Here is a 24,434-nt window from a genome sequence, read left to right as displayed (position 1 = left end):
CCATATATATATATATATGCACAAAGAAAATATATATATATATATATATATATATATATATATATATATATATATATAAAGAGAGAGAGAGAGAGAGAGAGAGATAGATAGCTTTGAATAATTTTTGCTAATTAAAGGGTCCAGCTTTGGCAGAGGACTAGTTAGGTCATGATCAGTGCCATGCTTTTGCTTTTCTCCTTTCTCCTTTTTATTTTTTTTTATTTTTATTTTTACTTTTTATCTTATTATTCTACTGGTAGGTGATTAGTGTTATTTGTAGTAGGTTTGACTAGCCAGGAGGATGCTAAGGTGAAAACACTGCAAGGAGACTAATATAATAATAAGAGATTGGGAGAGAAGAGTAGATAAGAGGCTCTTGAATTGTTTATAGCATAAATGGATAATATAATATACAGCTGAGTAGGGCTCATGTGCTATTATGAGTATAGCGATTCTTATCCTTCTAACTTTCCGATCATTCATTAATTTTGATGAATGATTAGGATAAAAAAAAAAAAAAAAAAAAAAAAAAAAAAAAAAATTGAGAAGAAATTTAGGGAGAAAAAAAATTACGATATTGAATTTCTTCTTGATTTAATTCTCTTCTCTCTCTCATCCTAACCATCTATCAAAATTGTTGGATAAATAGCAAGTTAGGAGGATAAGGACTCACGTGCTCCTAATAACATAGTGGTCCTGTTCTATATAGCTAGCCCAAGATAGTTAAAGAAAAGGGCATTCCAATAAGACTATTTATTAGTGTAAAGTATGGAAAAGAAAAAAGAAAAAATAAACCTTCTTATGATTATAGCACTTTTTCAGTTTAATATCATACATGTAGTAGTGTGGTTCAAAATATAGCAATTTTCTTTCTGTAATTTCTATTTGTATCTTTTACTGAATAAGAACCTATTATTAATTAGAACAGCAAAATGTTACCCACTATACATAAACATCATTAATTAGAATACCAGCATCAAGTTCGACACTCTGAACCACATAATAGTAAACAATAAATACGCCGTATTCAAGAATAAATTAGCTTTTTCTTTTTTTCTTTTTTTCTTTATTTCTTCGAGGTTCTGGTTGTTTCACCCCTGTAGCCTAATTTATAGTTTCAATGAATGAAGCAGATAACGCGCTACCTATTCTCAAAAAAATAAATACGCTTTATTTTGAACTACATAATAGTAAACCATAAATATACTATATCTAAAAACAGATTCTTATGATAAATGGGGAGAGGGAGAGAGAGAAGGATCAAATTACTGCTATAGCCAAAAAAAATTAAAAAGAAAAAAAGAAAATTATAATCAATATTACTATACTATGCAAAATGAATTTTTTTGGTGGTGGTTAATTATAATTAATTATATCTGATTTTCAAATTTGTGCGGTGAAAAACTGTGTGAACCATAGTAGCAAAAAACCAAAAAAAAAAAAGAGAAATATTGATTATAATTTTCTTTTTTTCTTTTTAATTTTTTTTGGCTATAGCAGTAATTTGATCCTTCTCTCTCTCCCTCTCCCCATTTATCATAAGAATCTGTTTTTAGATATAGTATATTTATGGTTTACTATTATGTAGTTCAAAATAAAGCGTATTTATTTTTTTGAGAATAGGTAGCGCGTTATCTGCTTCATTCATTGAAACTATAAATTAGGCTACAGGGGTGAAACAACCAGAACCTCGAAGAAATAAAGAAAAAAAGAAAAAAAGAAAAAGCTAATTTATTCTTGAATACGGCGTATTTATTGTTTACTATTATGTGGTTCAGAGTGTCGAACTTGATGCTGGTATTCTAATTAATGATGTTTATGTATAGTGGGTAACATTTTGCTGTTCTAATTAATAATAGGTTCTTATTCAGTAAAAGATACAAATAGAAATTACAGAAAGAAAATTGCTATATTTTGAACCACACTACTACATGTATGATATTAAACTGAAAAAGTGCTATAATCATAAGAAGGTTTATTTTTTCTTTTTTCTTTTCCATACTTTACACTAATAAATAGTCTTATTGGAATGCCCTTTTCTTTAACTATCTTGGGCTAGCTATATAGAACAGGACCACTATGTTATTAGGAGCACGTGAGTCCTTATCCTCCTAACTTGCTATTTATCCAACAATTTTGATAGATGGTTAGGATGAGAGAGAGAAGAGAATTAAATCAAGAAGAAATTCAATATCGTAATTTTTTTTCTCCCTAAATTTCTTCTCAATTTCTCTTTTTTTTTTTCNTGCAAAATGAATTTTTTTGGTGGTGGTTAATTATAATTAATTATATCTGATTTTCAAATTTGTGCGGTGAAAAACTGTGTGAACCATAGTAGCAAAAAACCAAAAAAAAAAAAGAGAAATATATATATATATATATATATAGTCCGGTTACTACACTCAGAGTATATGAGTATAGAGCCTGTTGTACTCATAAATTTTTTACCGTTCGATCTACCCTTTAATCATTTTCACCCGTTAAATTATACTATTCAACCAACCACCCACTCGACCCTAGGGGGGCCACTATCAACCTAATCGTAACCACCATCATCCCAACCGCACATTTTTTCATCTGAACGGCCGAAAAGTTATAAGTACAAAGGGCTCTATACTCATATAAGTAAAATAGCCCCAGCCTATATATATATATATATATATATATATATATATATATAAGATATAATGAAACCTCAGTTGCATCCATGTGGCACCAAGAGGAGGTTGGTGCTGGTGGGGCCTAGTATATATAGAATTAGGCTACTATACTATTTATAGTCCAGGAGCTCCGGTACTATAGTCTTGTTTTTGATCTTATGGTGTTCAAATTAACGATCAATACCGTTAAGTATAATCTAGAGCATATAAAGTTCTTAGGAATAAAATTTTAGTTTTTTTCGACATCGTTTATTTAGTAAATAAATTATGTCAAAATAGACGATAAAAATTGAATAATTTTTAAAATTTGAACATAGGACTCTTAAATTCAAGATCAAGAATGTTAACCTTAATCTAAATAGTTTAAAATATTTTCTATCAAAATTTGAACAAATTTAGATTCTTCTACACCGTTAAACTCCAAACTCGCCATAGTAGCCATTGAAAATTGACAATTTTGAAATTGTTTGATCATAAAAATAAACTATATCGAAAAAATATAAAATTTTATTTCTAAAAACTTTAAATACCTTAGATCCGTTTTAACAGTGTTGATCGTTGATTTGAACACCCTAATATCAAAAACGAGACTATAGTACCGGAACCCCGGTACTATAGATAGTATAAGAGACTAGCGCTCTCTCTCTCTCTCTCTCTCTTTCTCTCTCTCTCTATATATATATAGAGAGAGAGAGAGAGAGCGCTACGCTGGTATACTATCGGTAGCACGGAGGTCTCCGTGCTACCAAGTTGTTTTTAATGATGTGGCTTCCAAATCGACGATTGGCTTCATTAAATTTGATCTATACTATTGAAAGCATTTGGAAACTAAATTTTATAATTTTTCGATATCATTTACCTACCAAACGAGTAGTCTAAAAATGAACGGTTGAAAAAAAAAATCTCATAAAAAATGATGATAAAAAGCTTGAATTTAAGATCAGAGATACTGATATTATTTTAAATAGTGAAAAAAAAAATTTATAAAAATTTTATTAAATTTGGATTGTTTTATACCGTTAAATTCACAAACGCATCACATCTATCATTAAAATTGTTAATTTTGAGACCTTTTGATCACTAACCAAATGATATCGAAAAATTATGAAACGTAGTTTCTAAATACTTTTAATAGTGTAGATCAAGTCTAACGGAGCCAATCGTCGATTTAGAAGCCGCATTATTGAAAACAACTTGGTACCACGGAGGCCTCCGTGCTACCGGTAGTATACCAGCCTAGCTCTATATATATATATATATATATATATNATACTTTGTCATTAAGTGTGATGATGCAGTTACTTTCCTTTGGTTTCTTCCTCATTATATTAATCTAAATTACTATCAGAAAATCCGCGATATGAGATTGATTTTCTTTGGATTGAAAGTAGGTTTTGATCAAGATTGGCATTTCCCCGTTTCTTGAGTTGTTTGATTGTATATAGCTGTTGTTGCACTAAAGATCTAAGTTTATTGTTTGAATTACTGCATCAGCATTATATAGTTTGTGTATCTCTTCTAATTTAAGTAATTGCTTTATAAGCTGTACCATCAGAGGTGGCGAAAATATGTAGGGATATGGACCATTCAAATCATATCTTAATCAAGCGTGTTGTTATTACATACATTTTTTTTTTTGTTTCCGTATGCAACACATTATTCAGAGTCCTAAATGAAATCTAGGAACAATACTAAATAATAGCAGATGTGAAAACGCTGAAATTAATGGCTGATTTTTATGTGGTTTAGGATGCATTGAAGTGTGAACATATGAGCATTGACTATGTAATGTTGTAGCCAAAGTCACAACTCTCAATATCAATAATGAACCGACCGCCCCTATAGCAAGTGGTAAAGGACTTGATGGTTAGTACCTGAGGTTCTAAGTTCGAATTCTAGTTGATTCATATTTTCAGCTAAGTTTATTTCTAAATGAAATAAACGAAGCGGGTAGTGTGCTACCTATCTCTCTCTCTCAAAAAAAAAAGAAAAATATAACATATCTCTGTGCTGATCGGACAGAGTTTATACTAATGTTGCTGCACTATAGATAATATGAAAATAGTGTTTATAGTAAATTATGCTTTTGGCCCTCAAACTATGAGGCGAGTGACACTTTAGTCTTCGAATTCTAATTTGTTGTAATTTTTGGCTTGAACTATGAGGCAAGTGATTTTTTAATCCTTGAACTTCTAGCTCAAAAGTATGAGATATGTGATATTTTAGTCTTCAAAAGATTTGTAACAATATTCTATTTGATGATGTAATAATAATTAAAATGATACATTACTTCAATATTAGTAATTCATTGATACTTATTAAAAAAAAAAATGTTTAGTTGAAGAAGGAGATAAGATTAATGTGCTTTTTTTTTAGGGTGTATTTCAGCGTGTTCCTTTAATTCTCATCACAACTAAGGCGAAGAATAGAAACTAAAGTATGGATGTGAATATGATAATTCAGTTTTTGTGTTTAAATACGGTGGTTGGATTTTCGTGTTTAACTTAATATGATTTTCTCCTATCTAATGTGATGCTCCTGTGGTAAGAAACAGGCCATTTATATAAATAGGAATTTGTTGGGGTCATTTGTAAATAAAATATTTTTGAGGGAGCTAAATTCCAAAAAAGGCCCCAATTAGATGTATTTATTTATACAATACTTGGAGAGATATCTTCTTGGACACCTCTTAAACTGCAAAAATTTGTACTTTCTCTAGGTTAGGAGTAATCTCGCAATTCTACATATAAAATGATAATATAATCATAATAAAACTAAAAAAATATTGTAGTTGTAGTTCTCTCAACTATATACATGCTATCTTATTAGACAAATATAGATACAACTGGTGCATGTTCCACTGCATTACATAATTAATGCACTATAATATTTTATTTACAATTATATTAAACTAAAAGCTAGTTCCATGTTTTATTCCTTGAAATGTGCTACAATTGCCACGAGTGAGTACTTATTATACAAACAACAGCTGTTGCTGCTTTTTTTTATTTTTTTTTATTTTTTATTTTTTTATGTTTCTTTGCTTCTTTTTTTTTTCTTAGTAAGAAACACCAAAAAGCATAGCAGTTACCTAACCCTAATTTTCAAATGGAATTGTTTTGTTGCATCAAAGAGGAAAGAAGAGTGTATGGCAGGGCCGAGGGTAATTATGAAGCTTCTAGAACATGGGAAAGAAAACAGTTTTAATATGATCATGCAATATTAGCTTCCATTTGTGGAATATAAAATATTAAACATACAATATATATCTTAATGTAATGCTCCACAAATTACTTGTACATACAAAAATACCACAATATTTTATAAGGAACATTTTGAAGTTTAATATATGAAATCCTAGGAAAAAAATATCAGCATACTATTACAATTTGAGTACAAGAGGTGTGTATACTTTAATTAATATTGTGTGATCACATTAAGATATATATTGTATGTTTAATATTTTATATTCCACAAATGGAAGCTAATATTGCATGATCATATTAAAACTGTTTTCTTTCCCATGTTCTAGAAGCTTCATAATTACCCTCGGCCCTGCCATACACTCTTCTTTCCTCTTTGATGCAACAAAACAATTCCATTTGAAAATTAGGGTTAGGTAACTGCTATGCTTTTTGGTGTTTCTTACTAAGAAAAAAAAAAGAAGCAAAGAAACATAAAAAAATAAAAAATAAAAAAAAATAAAAAAAAGCAGCAACAGCTGTTGTTTGTATAATAAGTACTCACTCGTGGCAATTGTAGCACATTTCAAGGAATAAAACATGGAACTAGCTTTTAGTTTAATATAATTGTAAATAAAATATTATAGTGCATTAATTATGTAATGCAGTGGAACATGCACCAGTTGTATCTATATTTGTCTAATAAGATAGCATGTATATAGTTGAGAGAACTACAACTACAATATTTTTTTAGTTTTATTATGATTATATTATCATTTTATATGTAGAATTGCGAGATTACTCCTAACCTAGAGAAAGTACAAATTTTTGCAGTTTAAGAGGTGTCCAAGAAGATATCTCTCCAAGTATTGTATAAATAAATACATCTAATTGGGGCCTTTTTTGGAATTTAGCTCCCTCAAAAATATTTTATTTACAAATGACCCCAACAAATTCCTATTTATATAAATGGCCTGTTTCTTACCACAGGAGCATCACATTAGATAGGAGAAAATCATATTAAGTTAAACACGAAAATCCAACCACCGTATTTAAACACAAAAACTGAATTATCATATTCACATCCATACTTTAGTTTCTATTCTTCGCCTTAGTTGTGATGAGAATTAAAGGAACACGCTGAAATACACCCTAAAAAAAAAGCACATTAATCTTATCTCCTTCTTCAACTAAACATTTTTTTTTTTAATAAGTATCAATGAATTACTAATATTGAAGTAATGTATCATTTTAATTATTATTACATCATCAAATAGAATATTGTTACAAATCTTTTGAAGACTAAAATATCACATATCTCATACTTTTGAGCTAGAAGTTCAAGGATTAAAAAATCACTTGCCTCATAGTTCAAGCCAAAAATTACAACAAATTAGAATTCGAAGACTAAAGTGTCACTCGCCTCATAGTTTGAGGGCCAAAAGCATAATTTACTATAAACACTATTTTCATATTATCTATAGTGCAGCAACATTAGTATAAACTCTGTCCGATCAGCACAGAGATATGTTATATTTTTCTTTTTTTTTTGAGAGAGAGAGATAGGTAGCACACTACCCGCTTCGTTTATTTCATTTAGAAATAAACTTAGCTGAAAATATGAATCAACTAGAATTCGAACTTAGAACCTCAGGTACTAACCATCAAGTCCTTTACCACTTGCTATAGGGGCGGTCGGTTCATTATTGATATTGAGAGTTGTGACTTTGGCTACAACATTACATAGTCAATGCTCATATGTTCACACTTCAATGCATCCTAAACCACATAAAAATCAGCCATTAATTTCAGCGTTTTCACATCTGCTATTATTTAGTATTGTTCCTAGATTTCATTTAGGACTCTGAATAATGTGTTGCATACGGAAACAAAAAAAAAAATGTATGTAATAACAACACGCTTGATTAAGATATGATTTGAATGGTCCATATCCCTACATATTTTCGCCACCTCTGATGGTACAGCTTATAAAGCAATTACTTAAATTAGAAGAGATACACAAACTATATAATGCTGATGCAGTAATTCAAACAATAAACTTAGATCTTTAGTGCAACAACAGCTATATACAATCAAACAACTCAAGAAACGGGGAAATGCCAATCTTGATCAAAACCTACTTTCAATCCAAAGAAAATCAATCTCATATCGCGGATTTTCTGATAGTAATTTAGATTAATATAATGAGGAAGAAACCAAAGGAAAGTAACTGCATCATCACACTTAATGACAAAGTATCAACAACTCCCAACAACTTTCCAAAACAGGGAAAAAGAGGAAATTTTCTCACTTTTTACGTACCAAAAAATTAGGTCCAAATCTCAATATAGACTAGTATAACGATAGTATATGCCTCTCTTAACTAAGCACTAACTTTATGCCACCCTAGTCTAATCCAGTCTCTTAAGAAACCTAACTGGATTGCCTCGAAAAACTCGGTAACTAGGCATCCAATGTTCTCAAAGAGATGGAAACAGGCTATGTGATTCAGTCACTAACTAAAGCAAACCCCGAAATAAACGGTGGATTAGGACTAGGAATTGGTCAACAACACAAGATTTCACACCACATTTGCATTGAGGAAACCAGCAAATACTTCCAAAGGAAGAAATATTTATGAGGAGATGTACCTCTCAAGCTGCCCCACTGAGCTTTCAGACAAGAAACATAATTTCACCTGCGGCATCTGGAGAAGCAAACATACACAAATGTCTTTAATAGAATCCTAGGCGCTGGTCATCAGCATTAGAGTGAACTGTAAAAAACATTAAGGACAGTTCATTAAAAGCACCCCCAGAATATAATGAATGCATTTGCAGCGTGTACTATGGTGCGATTTGAAATTGTAACACCAGTAACTTGTGTTATCTACACTTTATAAATATCATGAAAAATAGCACTTTATTTCCATTTAGTAGTTTTTAAAATGTTATACTTTCTAGGATTTCTTTCCAGTAAGCCCTAAGGGAAAACTAAAAAGGAAATCACACAATGACAGGCTACTATACTTTCACCCAAAAGTAGTAAGGGTGTCTTTGGTTTTTGACATAAAACTATAAAAAAAAAAAAAAAAAAATTCGGTGGAAAAAAAAATTTCGAATGAAAATAAATTTTACGTCCTTTACTGTTTGGTTTGTAGGGAAAAAAATAATTTTTCGTTACAGTTGTTTGATTAAAAGGAAAGAAAAAAGAAAAGGTTATATATTTTTTCTTATTCTATATATTTTATATTATTGCTATATAATTATTATCATATTACATATAGTAGTATTATAGTTTATATTTATAAATAAAATATATTTAAAATATATTATGCAATAATTAAGTATGTAATATAATATATATAATAGTATATATTTAATACTATAAAATAAATTACTAGATATTTATAAATAAAATAATATATTATAAATATATTTATAGTAAAAATAAAATACTATTTTTAAAATATAAATATATTATATATATGTAAAAGAAAAGAGGGGGGAGAGAGAGGTCGTGGTCCACGAGGTGGGGTATGCCTCGTGGACCGCGTGCCTGCTGCCCCCCTCACCCTCCCAATGCCGCGATTTCTCGGGCGTTGGTTTTCGCTTTCTGCTGGTTTCAAGCGGAAAATGAAAACACGCGTTTTCCTTACAATTCGTAAAAAAAAAATTCCGAGAAAATCTTTTTACGACCAAACAAACGTCGGAATCTCACTTTTTCACCGAAATTTTTCTTTCAAGGTGATTTTACGAGGAACCAAACACACTCTAAGCTGCTAATGCACTATACTAAAAGGACATTTTTGAAGTTTTTCTAATCTATTCTATTCTATATAATGAATTGTGAGTCATTTAGCCACATGTCACTTTCTTCTCCATCCCCCCCACCCCCCGCCCTTCTCACTTTAGAATAGGCCAATCTAAAATTCAAGACCGGATTGGGCCATAAATGGATTTGGCCATTCCCATTTCGGAGTGAAATGAGAATCTGAATCCAATTCCTACAAAACAAACAACAATTATCGAAATCAATGAATTCCATTCCGATTCCATAATCTAAAATAGGTGAACCAAACATGTCCTTATATTCTATTTTTTTGCCTGCACCAAGTCTACAAATTAATTATATGAACCAAACCTATTTTTTGACAATTAATATAATAAAATTAAATTTTGATCTCAAAAATGCAATCTATGATATATAAAAAATCTATATATAAAAATTACTGGATTTTTACTTCTATAATAAAGTTTTGTAAATACAATGCAAAAAAATAATTATACACCCGGTGTATAGATTAATTTTTTTTAATTTATTTACATTATTATAATGATTATTTTCTCTATTTACATTATTAATCTTTTAGTTTAAAAAATTATTTATAAAATAGCTATTAAAACTGGTAAGTTTAATTAAATTTTTAAATAAAATTAGTAGAATAATTTAACTCTACAAATATTGAAAGTTAAGAAAATATTAATAAAATGTTATTTTTTATAATGTACATAAAACTATTTTATAGTTTTTTTTTGGCGCAATTGCTTATATATCCTTGAAAATTTTCCGGCTTTCTAATTTACCCCTCTTAAAAGGCTAATATTAAAAATGCCCTTTTAACATTTCAAGTTATTTCAAATATACCACTAGAGTTAAATTTTGTCAATGAACTGTTTAGCAACAGTCATTATCTTTATAAAATTACTATTTTGTCCTTTCAAATATACTCTTCTACCATCACCAACTTCTCTTATTTACCCATAAGCTAGGGGCAAAAGAAGTATTTTGATTTTTTATCTTTTCAAATTTTCCCTTCTACCATCACCAACTTTTCTTATTTGCCCTTAAATTAAGGCAAAAGAGGAATTTTAAATTTTTTTTAACTCTGATAGACATTTAATTCACGTTTAACCCGGGATAACTTAACGGGTGATAACTGTGGGGACATTTTTAAATAACAGAAGAACATATGAGGGGTATATTTGAAACAAAAAAAAAGTATGAATAAATTAGATATTTTTAAAGTTTTGAGGGGTATAGAGGCAATTATCCTTTTTTTTTTATTCTTTAGCTATAATTTTTTCAATCTTAAAATTTTACTAAATATATATTTTTTAATTGACTAAAATACTATCTACCCGTCGCAAAGCGCCGGCCCTACACTAGTAATATATGATGAGATACTGAAAAATGACAAAGACTTTAGTTTAACCGTCCTTGTTTCTGAAGAAAATGAATAGAACATGAGAACAGCTGCCGCAAAACCCCAAGAAAACAAATAGATTTCTTCAAACAGGTTAAAATAACTAGTAACTCTCCAGGAAGTAACCAAAAAACCAAGTATTATACTAATCTTTTAGTTTTGTCTGTGTTCCTAAATGTGACGTATAAATCAACAATAGCGAGCCATTAAGTGGTCAGTCTTGCAAACTGTCGATAAATTAGAGAGAATCCCTGATAGCAAGCTAAAATCCATAACGGAACAGATTCAGTGAACTCCCATAATAAATAATCAGAAAATTAAGCAAAAACCTAAAAACAAGACTTAATCGGTATCTGAGATTATAAAAACCTTTCACCGGTGTCAAATCGATAATAAGTTAATAACCATTAAGTCCTCTTTGAGGTGTCAGGAAGAAAAAACACCTGCATTTCAAAGAGACAGTTTTAATCATTTCCATTTTGAATTAGATAAAAGAACAACAAATTGGAAAGTAATACTAGAAGCAAAGTTTATATCAATCCAAGACCTGAAATTTCGATTCAATAATACATCAAATCTACTCTATGATGAAGAGAACTCAACCATTTGCATGCCCCTCCCAGCAACTGCGATTTGGTATTTGCTCTTCATGCTAACCAGAAAGAAAAACCACCAACTAATTAGTTGAAGAGGGTACTTTTAAGCTAATCACCAGCAGAAAAGAATATGGGAAAAAGCTCCACCTGTCGCAAATTAGAGCATCTAGGGTTTCTGGCTCAGGCACACTAATAATCAGGTGAGCATGCTCTTTTAATTTACCATGCTCAACTCGCCAACATCTGATTCGCTGATCAAGACCAGTCGAGAAAGCCCATCGACCATCTGTCCAAATACCTACACAAAAGAATAGTAGTAATTGATAATAATCAGTTCAATATGTTAGGTTTCTTTCCCAATTGACAGTTAGGAGGATTAATTTGAGATGGATTTACAATCATTCAGTAAATTCATATTTGTCAATAAAGGTTCAATGTTTAGTTATTGAAAGGGGGTAAAGAAAAAAGTTTAGCAGCTACCTTTCACTGCTGAGCTATGAGCTGCTGCAATTTTATCTTGATGAAGAATGCTAAGCTTACAGTCACTAGACGAACCAAGAAGAGAACATTTCACAATGCTAGGAGCTAGGCAAGAAACAATCTTCAAGTAAATAAAAGCCAAATAAAAAAAAAAAGAAAGCAGGTACTAAGAATCTGATAATACCTGTCTTATCCTGAAATGATGGTCTAATATCATCTGTTTCAATTTGGCTAGAATCGGATTTCATAGCTCCTTCAATAGTGAACCAAAAACAGTTCAATGCTTGATCGTCCCCGCCACTTACAATACAGTAAGCATTTTCGTTTTTTTCGGGTTCTGAATGCACAAAATCCTTCATCTTTGAAGCATGTAAGCAGTTGACACCTGACTGGTGAACAGAGTTCAAAACAAACAACGGTTTCACTTCGACTAGATTGGGTGCTGAGCTTCTGGTAAGGCTTTCATGCATGCTTACAGAAGTACTATCATATGCAGAAGATTTCTCATATACAGTCTCATCCGCATCTTTAATATTGTTAGAATTCATAATTTTCTTTTGGGCGGAAGTATCTAAAACTCTTTTTTCCAAGGATCGGTTTGGCAAAGATCTCCACCACCGGCCCCCCTGGCTTCCTCTTCCTGTTCGGGGACGCCTTTGATAATCAATCATCGTTTCTGGGTGAATTTCTAAAACTTCTTGCATGAAATTCTTAACAGTTTCAGTGAGATCCCAGAAAGTAATGCTCCCATCTGTTGAGCCACTTATGATCATATACGTACTTCCAATCAAAATATCATCTGCAATTAGAAATTTTTTAAAAAAAGTTAGCATAATCACAGTAGTAATGCAAATATGAAAATGCTTAAAATAAAAAAATGTTTCACAAAAGCAAGGCTATGCCAAGTCCATGATTTCACATTAAATAGGGAATTTTTCAAGAATTGAGTTCAAGTGGGAGATATTCAACTGGAAACAAAGGACAGAAACAGGCAAATTTCCACCGATTTTACTCCAAAGCGAAAACACTCAAATGGCATATGAGAGCATTTCCCAGATCCAAACCTCATTAATTTTAGCCATTAATTTAGACTTCATTGTATGTGTTACAAATGAAAATTATCACATCATGAATATAACTATGCATCTTATTTATATTTGATTACAATGGAAAGCCCTAGGCTCAAAAGGATTGGTGATAAGATGATCATCAGATAAACATTGAAGACTAAACCTGTACAATCAGAATATCCAGAAACAACCAAATGCTGCAGAGCTAGAACCGGGGACCTCTGTGGAACCAATAAAGCAACATCAAACCTGTAAAGACAAGATTGTGAGAAAGAATTTACCCTGATGCCTTAATGCTGGATTAATGAACCATTAGTAGGAAATAGCTATATAAAGAGCTTAACAAAAGTGAGTGGACAAAGGCACTAAAGATAAGACATCTTACCAAAGCCGATACGGCAAAAGAAGAGCTCGCAAAATAAGTGTAGCATCTGAACAAGAAACCACAACAAAGCATACTGTTAACCTGGAGTATTCAGGAGACCAAAGATTAGTTCTCTCTTCGACAAGAATACATGTGAGGAAGCTATAAAGGATAAAAAAAATCAGCTAATATAGCCATAGAAAACAGAGAAAAACTGAGATTATTTATGGCTTTTAAAGTTTTTACCTGCTATCAGCATGTTTTAAAACAAAAGCAGTGACAGCCAGATATCTCCAGTCATTTTCAATTTGATCCAAGATCATGGAACTCACTTTTTCTTCTCCTGTATCTGTTGGAAATGCCTTGGATATTTGAGCAGACGTCGACAAATTCCTCTTTTCAGACATCTCTGTTATCAACTTTTCAATTTTCCACTTATTGCTGGATTTTGGTGGCATGTAAGTAGAAAGCCATTGAAAAGATATAGATGAAGACATATGCTCAGATCCGAAGTCTGATGATATATTTCGTAAAATCCAGGATGTTAAAACTTGCTTAGAACCAACAGAAATAAGTATGAAATGGTTGTCTTTGCTATCAAGAAGAGGATTTGTATATTTGTCATAAGAACGGTTGGATTGATCTTTGTACGCATAGATTTTTGGTATGAAGCATAAGGACCGAACAGCTGATCCACCAACATGTTCCCCAAGCAATTTAGATTCAATCCAGCCTTCAGATGAGTACCTGCAGCAAGAAAACAAGGACTACTTTAGCTGGATTTAAGCAACAAGATAGTTCAATAAGGCAAATAAAAACTGTAATGAATTAAATACAGGAAAATATGTGCTATAAGAACGGGAAATGCTTCAGCACAGGCAGTGCTAGGTTAAGACATAAATCATGTATATTAGAAATCACTTCTGCTTTATTAGTAAGTAGTTTAGTACAACCAAGAAGAAGTAAAGTCATACCAGTTGTAATTTGCACACACGCACAGAGAGAGAGAGAGAGAGAGAGAGAGAGTAGAAGAAACCCGTTATGGGAATACATCCAGTTGGTTTGATGTACTGGCACACTATATCATGTTTACTAGAACTATAGAATGGGAGTGTCTGCACTAAGAATTCTAATTTACTACCTATTTTACCCTATGATTAAATAATCGACGCAATATAAGTCTATGAAGCATATGAAGGAATAGGCACCCTATGAACAAGTAACATATCAACTTCTGCCCCCATTCGCTGATCAATATCTCCATAGAAGCCTCTGCTGGCTATGAGCAGCAACATATAAGGCATAAGCTGCATAACAAAGCTTGCATTGCTCAGTTATGAACAGATTCAAGAGTACATACTTTTGGAAGTTCAACTTTGCTAAACGTTCACGGTTATCCCATAATTTGCAAGGGTATTTCAATTCTACCACACAGTAAAAGCCTCATCTATCAATTCTCATTTATAGAAACACATTTTTATTTACTTGGTACCAAATAACAATTGCACAAACACTACAGAGGCTACGATTGAGTTGATCTGCCAAACTTTAATTCCTACTTCATCTTGATCTTTTTTCCTATTTATAGGCCATAATTTGTGTCACTTAAAATTTCAGGGTTTCACTTTGACCATGACAGCTGGAAGATTAAAGCGATAAGGGCATCTCAGGCATATAATAACAGCCGGAAGAATCTGACATCTGATATGGATAGTCAACTTCTAGATATTATCCCTTTAAGATACTATTCTGATGAAGATATTGCAATGCAGAAGATATCAAATCTTACTGCATTTGGAAATGAACATGACAAAGATATAATGAAATTAACAAAATTGTGTTGACAAATTCTAAATAATCAAAAGAATTATTCAAAGTTAAAACCTGGTTAATCGAACAGTTCCATCTTCACACCCTGTTGCAATCCACATGTGGGGGCTTTCCTTCAAATTTAATTCACATTTAAGAGCAATAAAACATAAAGAGTGTATTTCCCTTCCATGAAATTGCATATGCAAAATTTGGGGAAACATCTTTCTTTCAGGAGCTGGCATCCAGAGTCTTTGAATATGAACAGTGTGATCCTGGAAAAGAAAGTCATGCAATGAACTCAAGTATCACAGTCCTAAGAAGTGGATTCAAGTAGTAAAGCATTAGAAAGCTACAAGTTTGACTTCCTCAGCAAAGTTTTTTTAAAAAATGAACATGTCACCTTAACATAGCACAATTTAGACAAAATAACCAAAGCACAACAAACCTTCAGGTAGGCAAAACAATTTTGATATTCAGGTACTATTCCAAGATAATAAGAATAAGGTCGACGCCATCCGCCACAAGGAATTTGAACTATCTACACAAAAATGCAATTGGTGCATTAGAATCAATTGAAATAAATTGGCAGTGGCCAAATTCAGCTTCTATGATCAATATAAATTAAAGTACCTTAGTTTCATTTGAAAGGTCCCACATGATAAAATCTGTGGATGTGAAACCAATTGCATAATTACCCAAATCTTCTGTGCAGATAGAGATAGGAAGGACTGATTGAATTGTACTCAACTCTTTCACTTGCTTCATCCCAACAAATTCCACTTTTTGAACATCTTTGTCATACTTAAAGAAACAGATACAGCCATCTCCTCCCGTCTACATATTTTCATTTTTGAGGAAAAAAAAGGTAACCAAATATAGTAATGACAGCCAATGTCAATGCCATGAATAAAATTTGTGTCTTCTCGTGAGTATAATTTGTGCCTTACCGTGAATATTTCAACATGGCTAAAATTTGGGACACCAACACAAATGCTGGTCACACTGGAAATCCCGTGAGCACCTTTAAAACTATCTAGTGGAGAAATCTTCTCCAATAAATCACAGCAATCAGACGATATCAAGCCCTCCATCAAGGGAAAGACAGTAACATTACCTCTCTTGTCACCACATACCATTATCTACAAGAAAACAAAATCGTCATAAAACACATTTATACTGAGCATAACGGATGTTCCTTGTACTCTGAACAAGAAAGGTTTCAAATAGTTCTTATATCACTACTTAAAACACTAAAGTTGCAAGTGAAAATGGTATAAAACATAGGAACAATGATTACATTAACAATGATCCTCCTTTAAATATCTTTATGTTCCAACAAACAGGGACAAGGGAATGACTACTAACTGATTAGACTTAGAATGAATTGCTTTGATTGTTTTTTCCTTCCTTTTCTCTGTTATTACCCTCTCATTTCCTCTTCAACCCGAATATTCTCATCTTCTGCTGTTTTCTATCCTATTTTCCAAGGATTGTTGTGCCACTGGCATGAGAAATGCTGGTGTGCCAGTAGCACAGCACAGCACGACACAGCAGCATGTCTCGACACTTACCCTATTTTATATGTTGACACAGTCAACATGGACAGACAGGGCTTATAGGCACAGGCAGGCCTGGCAGTACTTATCGGTCGTGCCAGTGCGTGCCAACCAGCACAGCAATTTTGGTTACCTCTAGCAGAAATAGCACAATAATCTTTATCTTTAGGAGGATTTTATTTCTGATTGTGGCCTCAAGACACAAGATGTTACAGCATTATTGATCGTACTGCTTTAGCCAGAAGACAACAAAATACACAATGATTACCTCCTCTTTGGCTGATGCATCTATACACATAATTCGCGCCCCAAAACATGACTCAAATATTGCAACGAGAGGCACCTCAGGACTTCTAGCGGTATCATAAGCATCAGACTGTAAAGCATCCCTTAAACTCCATAACTTGAGAACTCCTCTTGGATCAGCAGTGAAAAGATGGCTGCTTGATGAAAACCAAACACACATGAGAGGATTATTCAATCATCACAAATGGATGAAGCAAACAAAACCTTAGTTAATTCACGAATAATTCGCGAATTATTGGATAACCGAATTAAACAGCCCATATACGTTTTTTTCCCAAAAATTCGGAATAAATCACATTTTTTTGGTTTAAAGTTATTATTCGCGAAAAATTCACGAACCCCGTATTATTGGCCCAAAAAAACGCCCGCTCAGTCAAAAAGAAAAAAAAAAAAAGAAAAACTCCCGCAGAAAACGTTCGCCTCTCCTCTCGCTCAAAGTATGCCCCAGCCCCCCTCACTCCCCTCCTCCTTGCCCCCCTCGCAATCGGAAGCCCCCGTGGAGCCATGCGTCGCTCGCCATCTGCACTTCGGCCGCTCGCAATCGGAAGGCCCTGTGGAGCCACGCGCCGCTCACCATTGAAACTTCGGATTCTTCAGAACCCTCCCCACCCCGGGGCCCGGGCCGCGCACCTCTCACCATCGGAACCCTCCGCGAGGCCGAGGCTGCTCGCCATGGGAAGTTCGAAACCCTCCCTGCCCCAGACCACGAGCCACTTGCCATCGGAACCGCCGCGGCGCCGCATGCTGCTCGCAATCTGGTTTCGACATACTACTCTTTTATTCTCTGTTTTTCATGATTTTACTTCTTGTTATGGGTAAACAACTCGTATTAATGTGGTTAGCCAATAACTCGTATCAACGGGTCCCTAGAATTGTTACTGGTCCAAAATTGAATCCAAATAAGTTGTTTGGATCCGCTGATTTCCTGCTCGGCATTGGGAAGAAGAATTTAATAGCCGAATTTTTTATTCCGAATTATTAATTGGTGAACGTATAATTTCCGTATAAATCGTGTATCCAAATAATTGGCGAATATGTTTTTTAAGCCGTAATTTTCAATGAATTTAAAAATTGGGATACGAATTTTATTCGTATTATACTTTGAACCGAATTTTTGCCAAATCCGAATTAACTAACTATGAACAAAACTGAAATACCATATTTACCCAACAGAAGTGCAATTTCTAGCAAAAAATACAGTTTTGGAGTCGACTAATTCATAAGGAAGTTAATTTAGTACAAGTGGAAAGTTATACACATAAGAAACTAAATTTTCAAAGGGCATAAATGGAAATTCAGATTTTGCAGAAATATATACGGAAATTGATAAACTAACCTGCAACCCAGTGACTTGCACCAGAAAACTCCAAGTAGTTGTCTCTCTTTTTCAGCCGACCAAGTAAAGCACATATTCATTTTGGGTGTAGAGCCACCATTTATAAGCAGGAGAATTGTCACTTTCCCTTTACCATCTCCAAGGGCAATAATATCGTCCATATGCAAAGATAAACTTGAGTTTATTGCAATTATGTCCATACAAATGATTGGTGCCTCTTCACTTACTTGGACAAGTTGAGTCCACCTTACATCCAAAGAACTAGAGAACTTACAGCAATACAGGTGGCCGTTGTTGGTGGCAACAAAAAGTGTATCTTCTCGTGTAAAATGTATGGCTCTCACATATTCAGTTTTGCTGCAATACCGCAGGAGACAAAAGGAGAAATCAGTAAGCCCACATGACAACTGAAGGACATGCACATGCTTTACTTTTACATCTAGGCCACATAAGTAAACTTATTTTGCTGCAGAACATTTTTTTGCTAATGATGTTTAGAATTTGGTATCACGACAAATAACATTCAATGCCATACATTAACTGTGAACTCTTAGACTAAGGTCGGGGTCAGAGATTGCTCCTTGAGGATGCATTCAATACCCTTCACTAGGTTATACCTGTTAGCAAGATTCATAACGCAATAATCAACAACCAAAGAAGAAAAATTACTTCCCTTGACTAAACTTCTAAGCATGCTTTACAACCTTATGTCTATTGAACCCTTTCTCTCTTATTAACAGCAAAATCTTTCTCAAGGATGATAAAACAGTTCATTCCAACAAAAACTTTCCGCATCAATTATAGTGAAAGTCCCATAATTGTTGCAATAAATAATTTACAATAGCTACAGTTGCAAAAGAGCATATGCAACAACAAAAAAAACAAAAAACAAAAAAACTATTAATAACAATATTAACTACAGTTGCTGAAAGTCAAATATGACATAAAAAGCTATACCTATCTGTGAGCTGTTTCGATACTTTAGGAGGGGAAATTGTGAATAGTTCTGTAAGATGCCCAAATTCGTTTGGCATCACATTATTTTCTGCTTTCTCCTTAGTTGAAGATGAACAAAGCTGATGTACCTTTATCGCAGAATCAAATCCAGCAGTAATAAGGAGGGAAGAGCTGGGATCATATGAACATCGCCATATCCCTCTTCCACTAAACAATCATTATGCCTTATGTAAGTACCAAACTGGAAAGATGAGCAAAGTCCAATAAAGTTCAACTCAAGTTAAGTACATTTTAATCACTTACATGTGTTCCTTGAACATCATAATTTGTTTTCCCTCCATTCCCCAGACACGACAAGTACAGTCCTCTCCAGCTGTAATAACTGTCTAAATGGCAAATTCAGTTGGAAAAAGCACTTAGAGGTTAAAGTTTCTCAGCAATAAAGATCACAATATTAGAATACACATCATAATACAAAGTAGAAACCTTTATCACTCGATTAAAGCAAGATAACACACTTTTTCTTTATCAACCTTGTTTCAGTTTATTAATTTTCTTCTGTTGTTGTTTCTGTGAACTTTGAATTTATTTTTTTTCTATCAAGCTATATATAGTTTACTAATTTTGTTTTGCTCTGTCCAGATGAACAGTGACAGGTAGAGTAACTGACATTTGTTTGAACTTTGAATTCATCTAGTTTTGAGTATGTTATGTTGGGCTTAATTGTTTTTGGCAAGTCCCAGACTTCTTCAAGTGGGTTCAAATTAGCAAATAATTAGACACCATGTAAGCAATAAATTTAAATATTTCAAACTATGAAATAAAGTTAAGTATTTCAAACTAGAAGCATCAACAACTCCCAAGGTCTTATCAAAAACAACAGTAAGGACAAATAAATAAATCTGTACATCATGATATTTGGGTCACAAAACCCAACAAAGAAGTGCATACTTCCAAGTATGAAATGAGAAACTATTAGAAGAATTCTAAATGATATAGAAAACTGAGGATGCATTTGCATTTTATAATAAAGTCTTACAGAATCAGAGATGTAGCAGTCCCATATTCTCGCATTATGTCCAAAAAGTGAAAGTTGTGTAACAACACGAATACCCGGAATCTTCTCCAACTCACTACAATCTCGTGTTCCGCCACTCAGCATCCAGATTCGAGCACTGTCCTGACAATAAAACATTATTAAAAATGGGCCGATTAGTACACGAGTTATGAGTGGCAATTCAAATAATCTAAAAATTTGTTGAAGTACCAAAAAGTCATCATAATTGAAAAAACATGAGATAAAACTGGGAAGATAGCCCACCAGCGGTCATCAGAAACAGACATTAATTTTGATCCATCAGTAGACCACGCTATTCGAAAGATTGAACCTTCATGCCCTATAAGCCTACTCAAATGAATGGCCATGTATTCTTGATGAGAATGAATATTTGTATTGCAAGCAATGCTTGGATTGCCAGTCTCAACCACAGAAGTTGACGATGAAAGCAAGACTTGAGGAATTAACTTCCAAATAAGTATCTGCAAAGAGAGACACAAGCCCTATTACTTATGCTATTAAGAAAGATAATTTTCAAACCAACCTATGTAACCATCACATATTAAGAATCTGTAATTACACCTCCACATACCAAAAGATCCAAAAATATCATTTGCTGCAAGAAGACAAGTAATATTCTTGCCATTTCAAGTGAAAATATAAATTATGACACTCTTGAAATGATATAAAACTATTGGCTGCCATATTAAAACTAACAACACTAGCCATAGTGAAAGAAAGCAACTACACTTAGGATGCATAGTCCGCCTTCCCTAACAATAAAACAAAATTCTGAGAGAAGCAACCCCTAATCAATAATCATGATCACTTCCTCAGGCAAGAATATCAGAAATAGTGAAAATTCTTGTTCCTGAATATATTTGCCCAGCCAACATTTGCATTTAAAAAGTCGGTACTTCAAGGGGAAATAATGTTGCTAAATTGCATAAAGCAAAACACACAAAACAATTATTCAACCTAAACTATTATGCGCCAGTAAGAAATAAAAGCATTTCTCATAACCAAATGAACTGAGATTTTGAAAAAAGAAAGAAAAATAAAAAGGAAAGAAAGAAAAAGCATACCTCATTAAAAATGGTACCCGATGCCACGAGAAGAGATCCAATGCTATTCCCACACATCCTCATCGAGAACAAAAGACATCTATCTGCACATTATTATCCATAATTACGCCCGTAAAGAATGTATGAGGATTATCATATGCAACCAAAATGCACCACTTTACCAACAATGGAAGATAAAACCAAATAAAGCTCCATGAACAAATATCAAACCTGGGGATTTTACTCGGGAACCAAGAGAACACGCTTTAAGATCCCATAGAGCCACGGAATTATCACTTAGTCCAACGGCGAGTAGCTCGTCTTCCTGTAGCACCAATTATCCAATTCAACTAGTCACTATGCAACTCCATACTAACTGAGCCTGTTTGGCCCAGCTAGTGACATTTGATAAAGCTAGTAACATTTGACAGAGCATCATTTTAAGTAGTACTATTAGAAGAAACAGTAATAAAACCCTCCCAACAACTTCTCTTTGCAACTAAACCAGAAGATCCTAAATGGAGCTACTAGTTTTGGAGCTCGAAATCTCATTTTAGCTCTGCATTTCAGTTCGCAGATTGTTCCACCAGTTGTGCTGCAGCTGAAAACAGAAGCTGTAGCATGACTGATCAGGCACTAAGTTCTGTTTGCACATTATAGCAATTGCGACGCAACAGTTCGCCACTACACCAGAAGCGGAAAATTCAAATCAAAGCTTATGTTTTTGCATATCCAGGACCTAATTTCAGCTTCCGACTACAGCAAAAGTTCCAAACTGTCTCCTTGGCCGCTGCTTCGAGCAGCAACAGAGAAGCTGCTTCCACCAACAACATTCAAGTAATCAGCTCACCTCCAAGAAGCGCACGTCGAGAACCCAGTGATCAAACCCCGGCAACCTCCCTAGCAACTCCAGCCCCACCGAGGCGACCGCACCACCATCCCCAGCCCCGACACGCAGCGCAAAGAGCTTAACCCTCCGCTCACCGAACACCGCCACCGAGAAAGGCAACAACTCCGTCGATCGAAGGAACCGAGGCGCGATTCCGTGCACACGAACCCCCTCAAATACTTGAAACGAATTGAGGAGACTCCCCGACTCCACCGCGTAAACAAGGAGCTGCGACCCCGATCCTGATGAAGAGAAGGGGCGGATTAGGGCAATCGGGTGTTAGATTTCGAGAGAGAGAAAGAGAGAGGAGGGGTACCTGCGAGAAGGAGGGGGAAGGAGGAGAGGTTGGAGGGGAGAGGGAGGAGGGAGAGGGCGGAGATCTCGCCGAGGTAGGGGCCAGGGCGCGGGCGCCATGGGCGGAGATCGAGATCGTCGTTTCCCCTCATGAGGTTGAAGACGAAGACGACGAAGAGGAAGAGACCTTACAGAAGGGTTTTCGCGAGGGTTTTGCAATACTTGTAGTATTTTATAGACGCCTTTTTTTTCTTTTTTTCTTTTTTTTTTTAAGGGTTAATTGCATCCCCACAATCATAGTCAATTACAAATATATTCCTATAAAATTTAATTTTTATAAATTATGCCGATAAAAGTCATAATATTTTTAAATATATCTTTCTGATTTGTTATCGTTAGAAAATCGTTAAAAAATTGTTTATATTTTAAATTTTATCATTATAAATGTCCATCCAAAAATTATAACAGTATAAAATAAGAGGGATAAAAATGTCAAAAATTAATTAGGGTAAAGTATTTAACTTATAGTTAACTAAACTTTTCTAACGGATTCTAACGGCATAGACATATATGAAAATATTAGGACTTTTGCAGCGATAATTTATGAAAGTTGAACTTTATAGGAAGATACTTGTAATTTACTATGTTTGCGGGGATCTGTATGCAATTAATCCTTTTTTTAATAGACGCTCTTATTGGGCTTTGATGGGCTTTTAAATTGGTTCACAGGTTGGAATCTATTTGCGCTGGCCTAAAAGGCTTAGTACGGATTCGACCCAAATATTTTGGGATTAAACCACTTTAGATGTGAAAAAGTAGATAGAAAAAATATATATCTAATATATTTCTTAAAACTTCTGGTATATTATATATTTTTTTATTTTTTTATTTTAAATATACACCTCATATATATTTTTCGTTATTCAAAAATAACCCAGCTGTTAATACCCGTTAAGTCATATCAGATTAAAGCCGAGTTGTATTTTTACCAGAGTTATAAAAAGTCAAAATAAACCTTTTGCCCCTAACTTAAAGACAAACAAAAAAAAGTTGGTGACGATAAAAAAAAATATTTGAAACGATAAAAAGTCGAAATACTTCGTTTGCCCTTAATTTAAGGATAAATAAGAAAAATTTGCGACGGTAAAAGACTATTTGCAAGGGCAACATAGCAATGTCACAAAGAATGAGTCAATTATGACAAGTTTTTCGTGGACCCGTCAAAAAATAAGGAAGCAATCCGCAACTTCATTCTACCTAATAACATTAGATAAGCATCAATACCAATAAGCTCTTTAAATTGGTCCTTGGCATAAAAGGGTGTTGGCTTCCTCGGAAGAAAAAGTACGGAAAAAAGTTTTGCGGGAAAAAATCTTTTCATAAAAAATCTCTATTTTATTTTTTCGTCCGTTTAGTTTCATATAAAAACTAGCTCTTTTGAAAATTTATGTTTCAAATTTTATCGCAGATTAATGTTTTCTCTTTTCAATTTTTTAGAAAAAAATAAAAATACTGATTTTTCATAAAAATTGAAAAAAAAAAAAACTTTCCAAAAAAATTAGTTTTTAAACCAAATAACTAAAGCATAAGTTTTTCATAGAAAAA

At 33.4% G+C, this 24,434-nt stretch overlaps 1 protein-coding gene across 4 annotated transcripts; it reads right to left on the bottom strand.

Moving 5' to 3' along the window:
* LOC109728003 (WD repeat-containing protein 6) lies at positions 7,750-23,041 on the bottom strand. 4 transcript variants are annotated; one of them, XR_002220882.1, is made up of 23 exons: positions 22,852-23,040; positions 22,497-22,777; positions 21,878-21,971; positions 21,668-21,750; positions 20,847-21,064; positions 20,565-20,700; positions 19,829-19,911; positions 19,526-19,732; positions 18,569-18,925; positions 17,195-17,366; positions 16,318-16,509; positions 16,001-16,204; positions 15,816-15,908; positions 15,443-15,642; positions 13,805-14,305; positions 13,580-13,660; positions 13,358-13,443; positions 12,309-12,923; positions 12,125-12,229; positions 11,792-11,942; positions 11,596-11,700; positions 11,418-11,491; positions 7,750-8,618 (listed from the first exon to the last, which is right to left on the bottom strand). XR_002220882.1 is itself a non-coding variant. In XM_020258260.1 (22 exons), exons 1-21 carry the CDS (start codon positions 22,979-22,981, stop codon positions 11,631-11,633), a joined length of 4,059 nt encoding a protein of 1,352 aa, XP_020113849.1. In that variant the 5' UTR covers positions 22,982-23,040; the 3' UTR covers positions 11,171-11,491; positions 11,596-11,630. The 4 variants fall into 4 exon arrangements, 2 of the variants coding, with proteins under 2 accessions (XP_020113849.1, XP_020113850.1); XR_002220883.1 differs by having other exon boundaries at positions 7,750-8,549; XM_020258260.1 differs by lacking the exon at positions 7,750-8,618 and having other exon boundaries at positions 11,171-11,491.

This window comes from Ananas comosus, linkage group 23, assembly GCF_001540865.1.
Source record: "Ananas comosus cultivar F153 linkage group 23, ASM154086v1, whole genome shotgun sequence".
In the NCBI taxonomy this organism is placed as follows: domain Eukaryota; kingdom Viridiplantae; phylum Streptophyta; class Magnoliopsida; order Poales; family Bromeliaceae; genus Ananas; species Ananas comosus.
The sequence above is the reverse complement of the archived record's forward strand: the minus strand, read 5'-3'. Positions and strand labels throughout refer to the sequence as shown.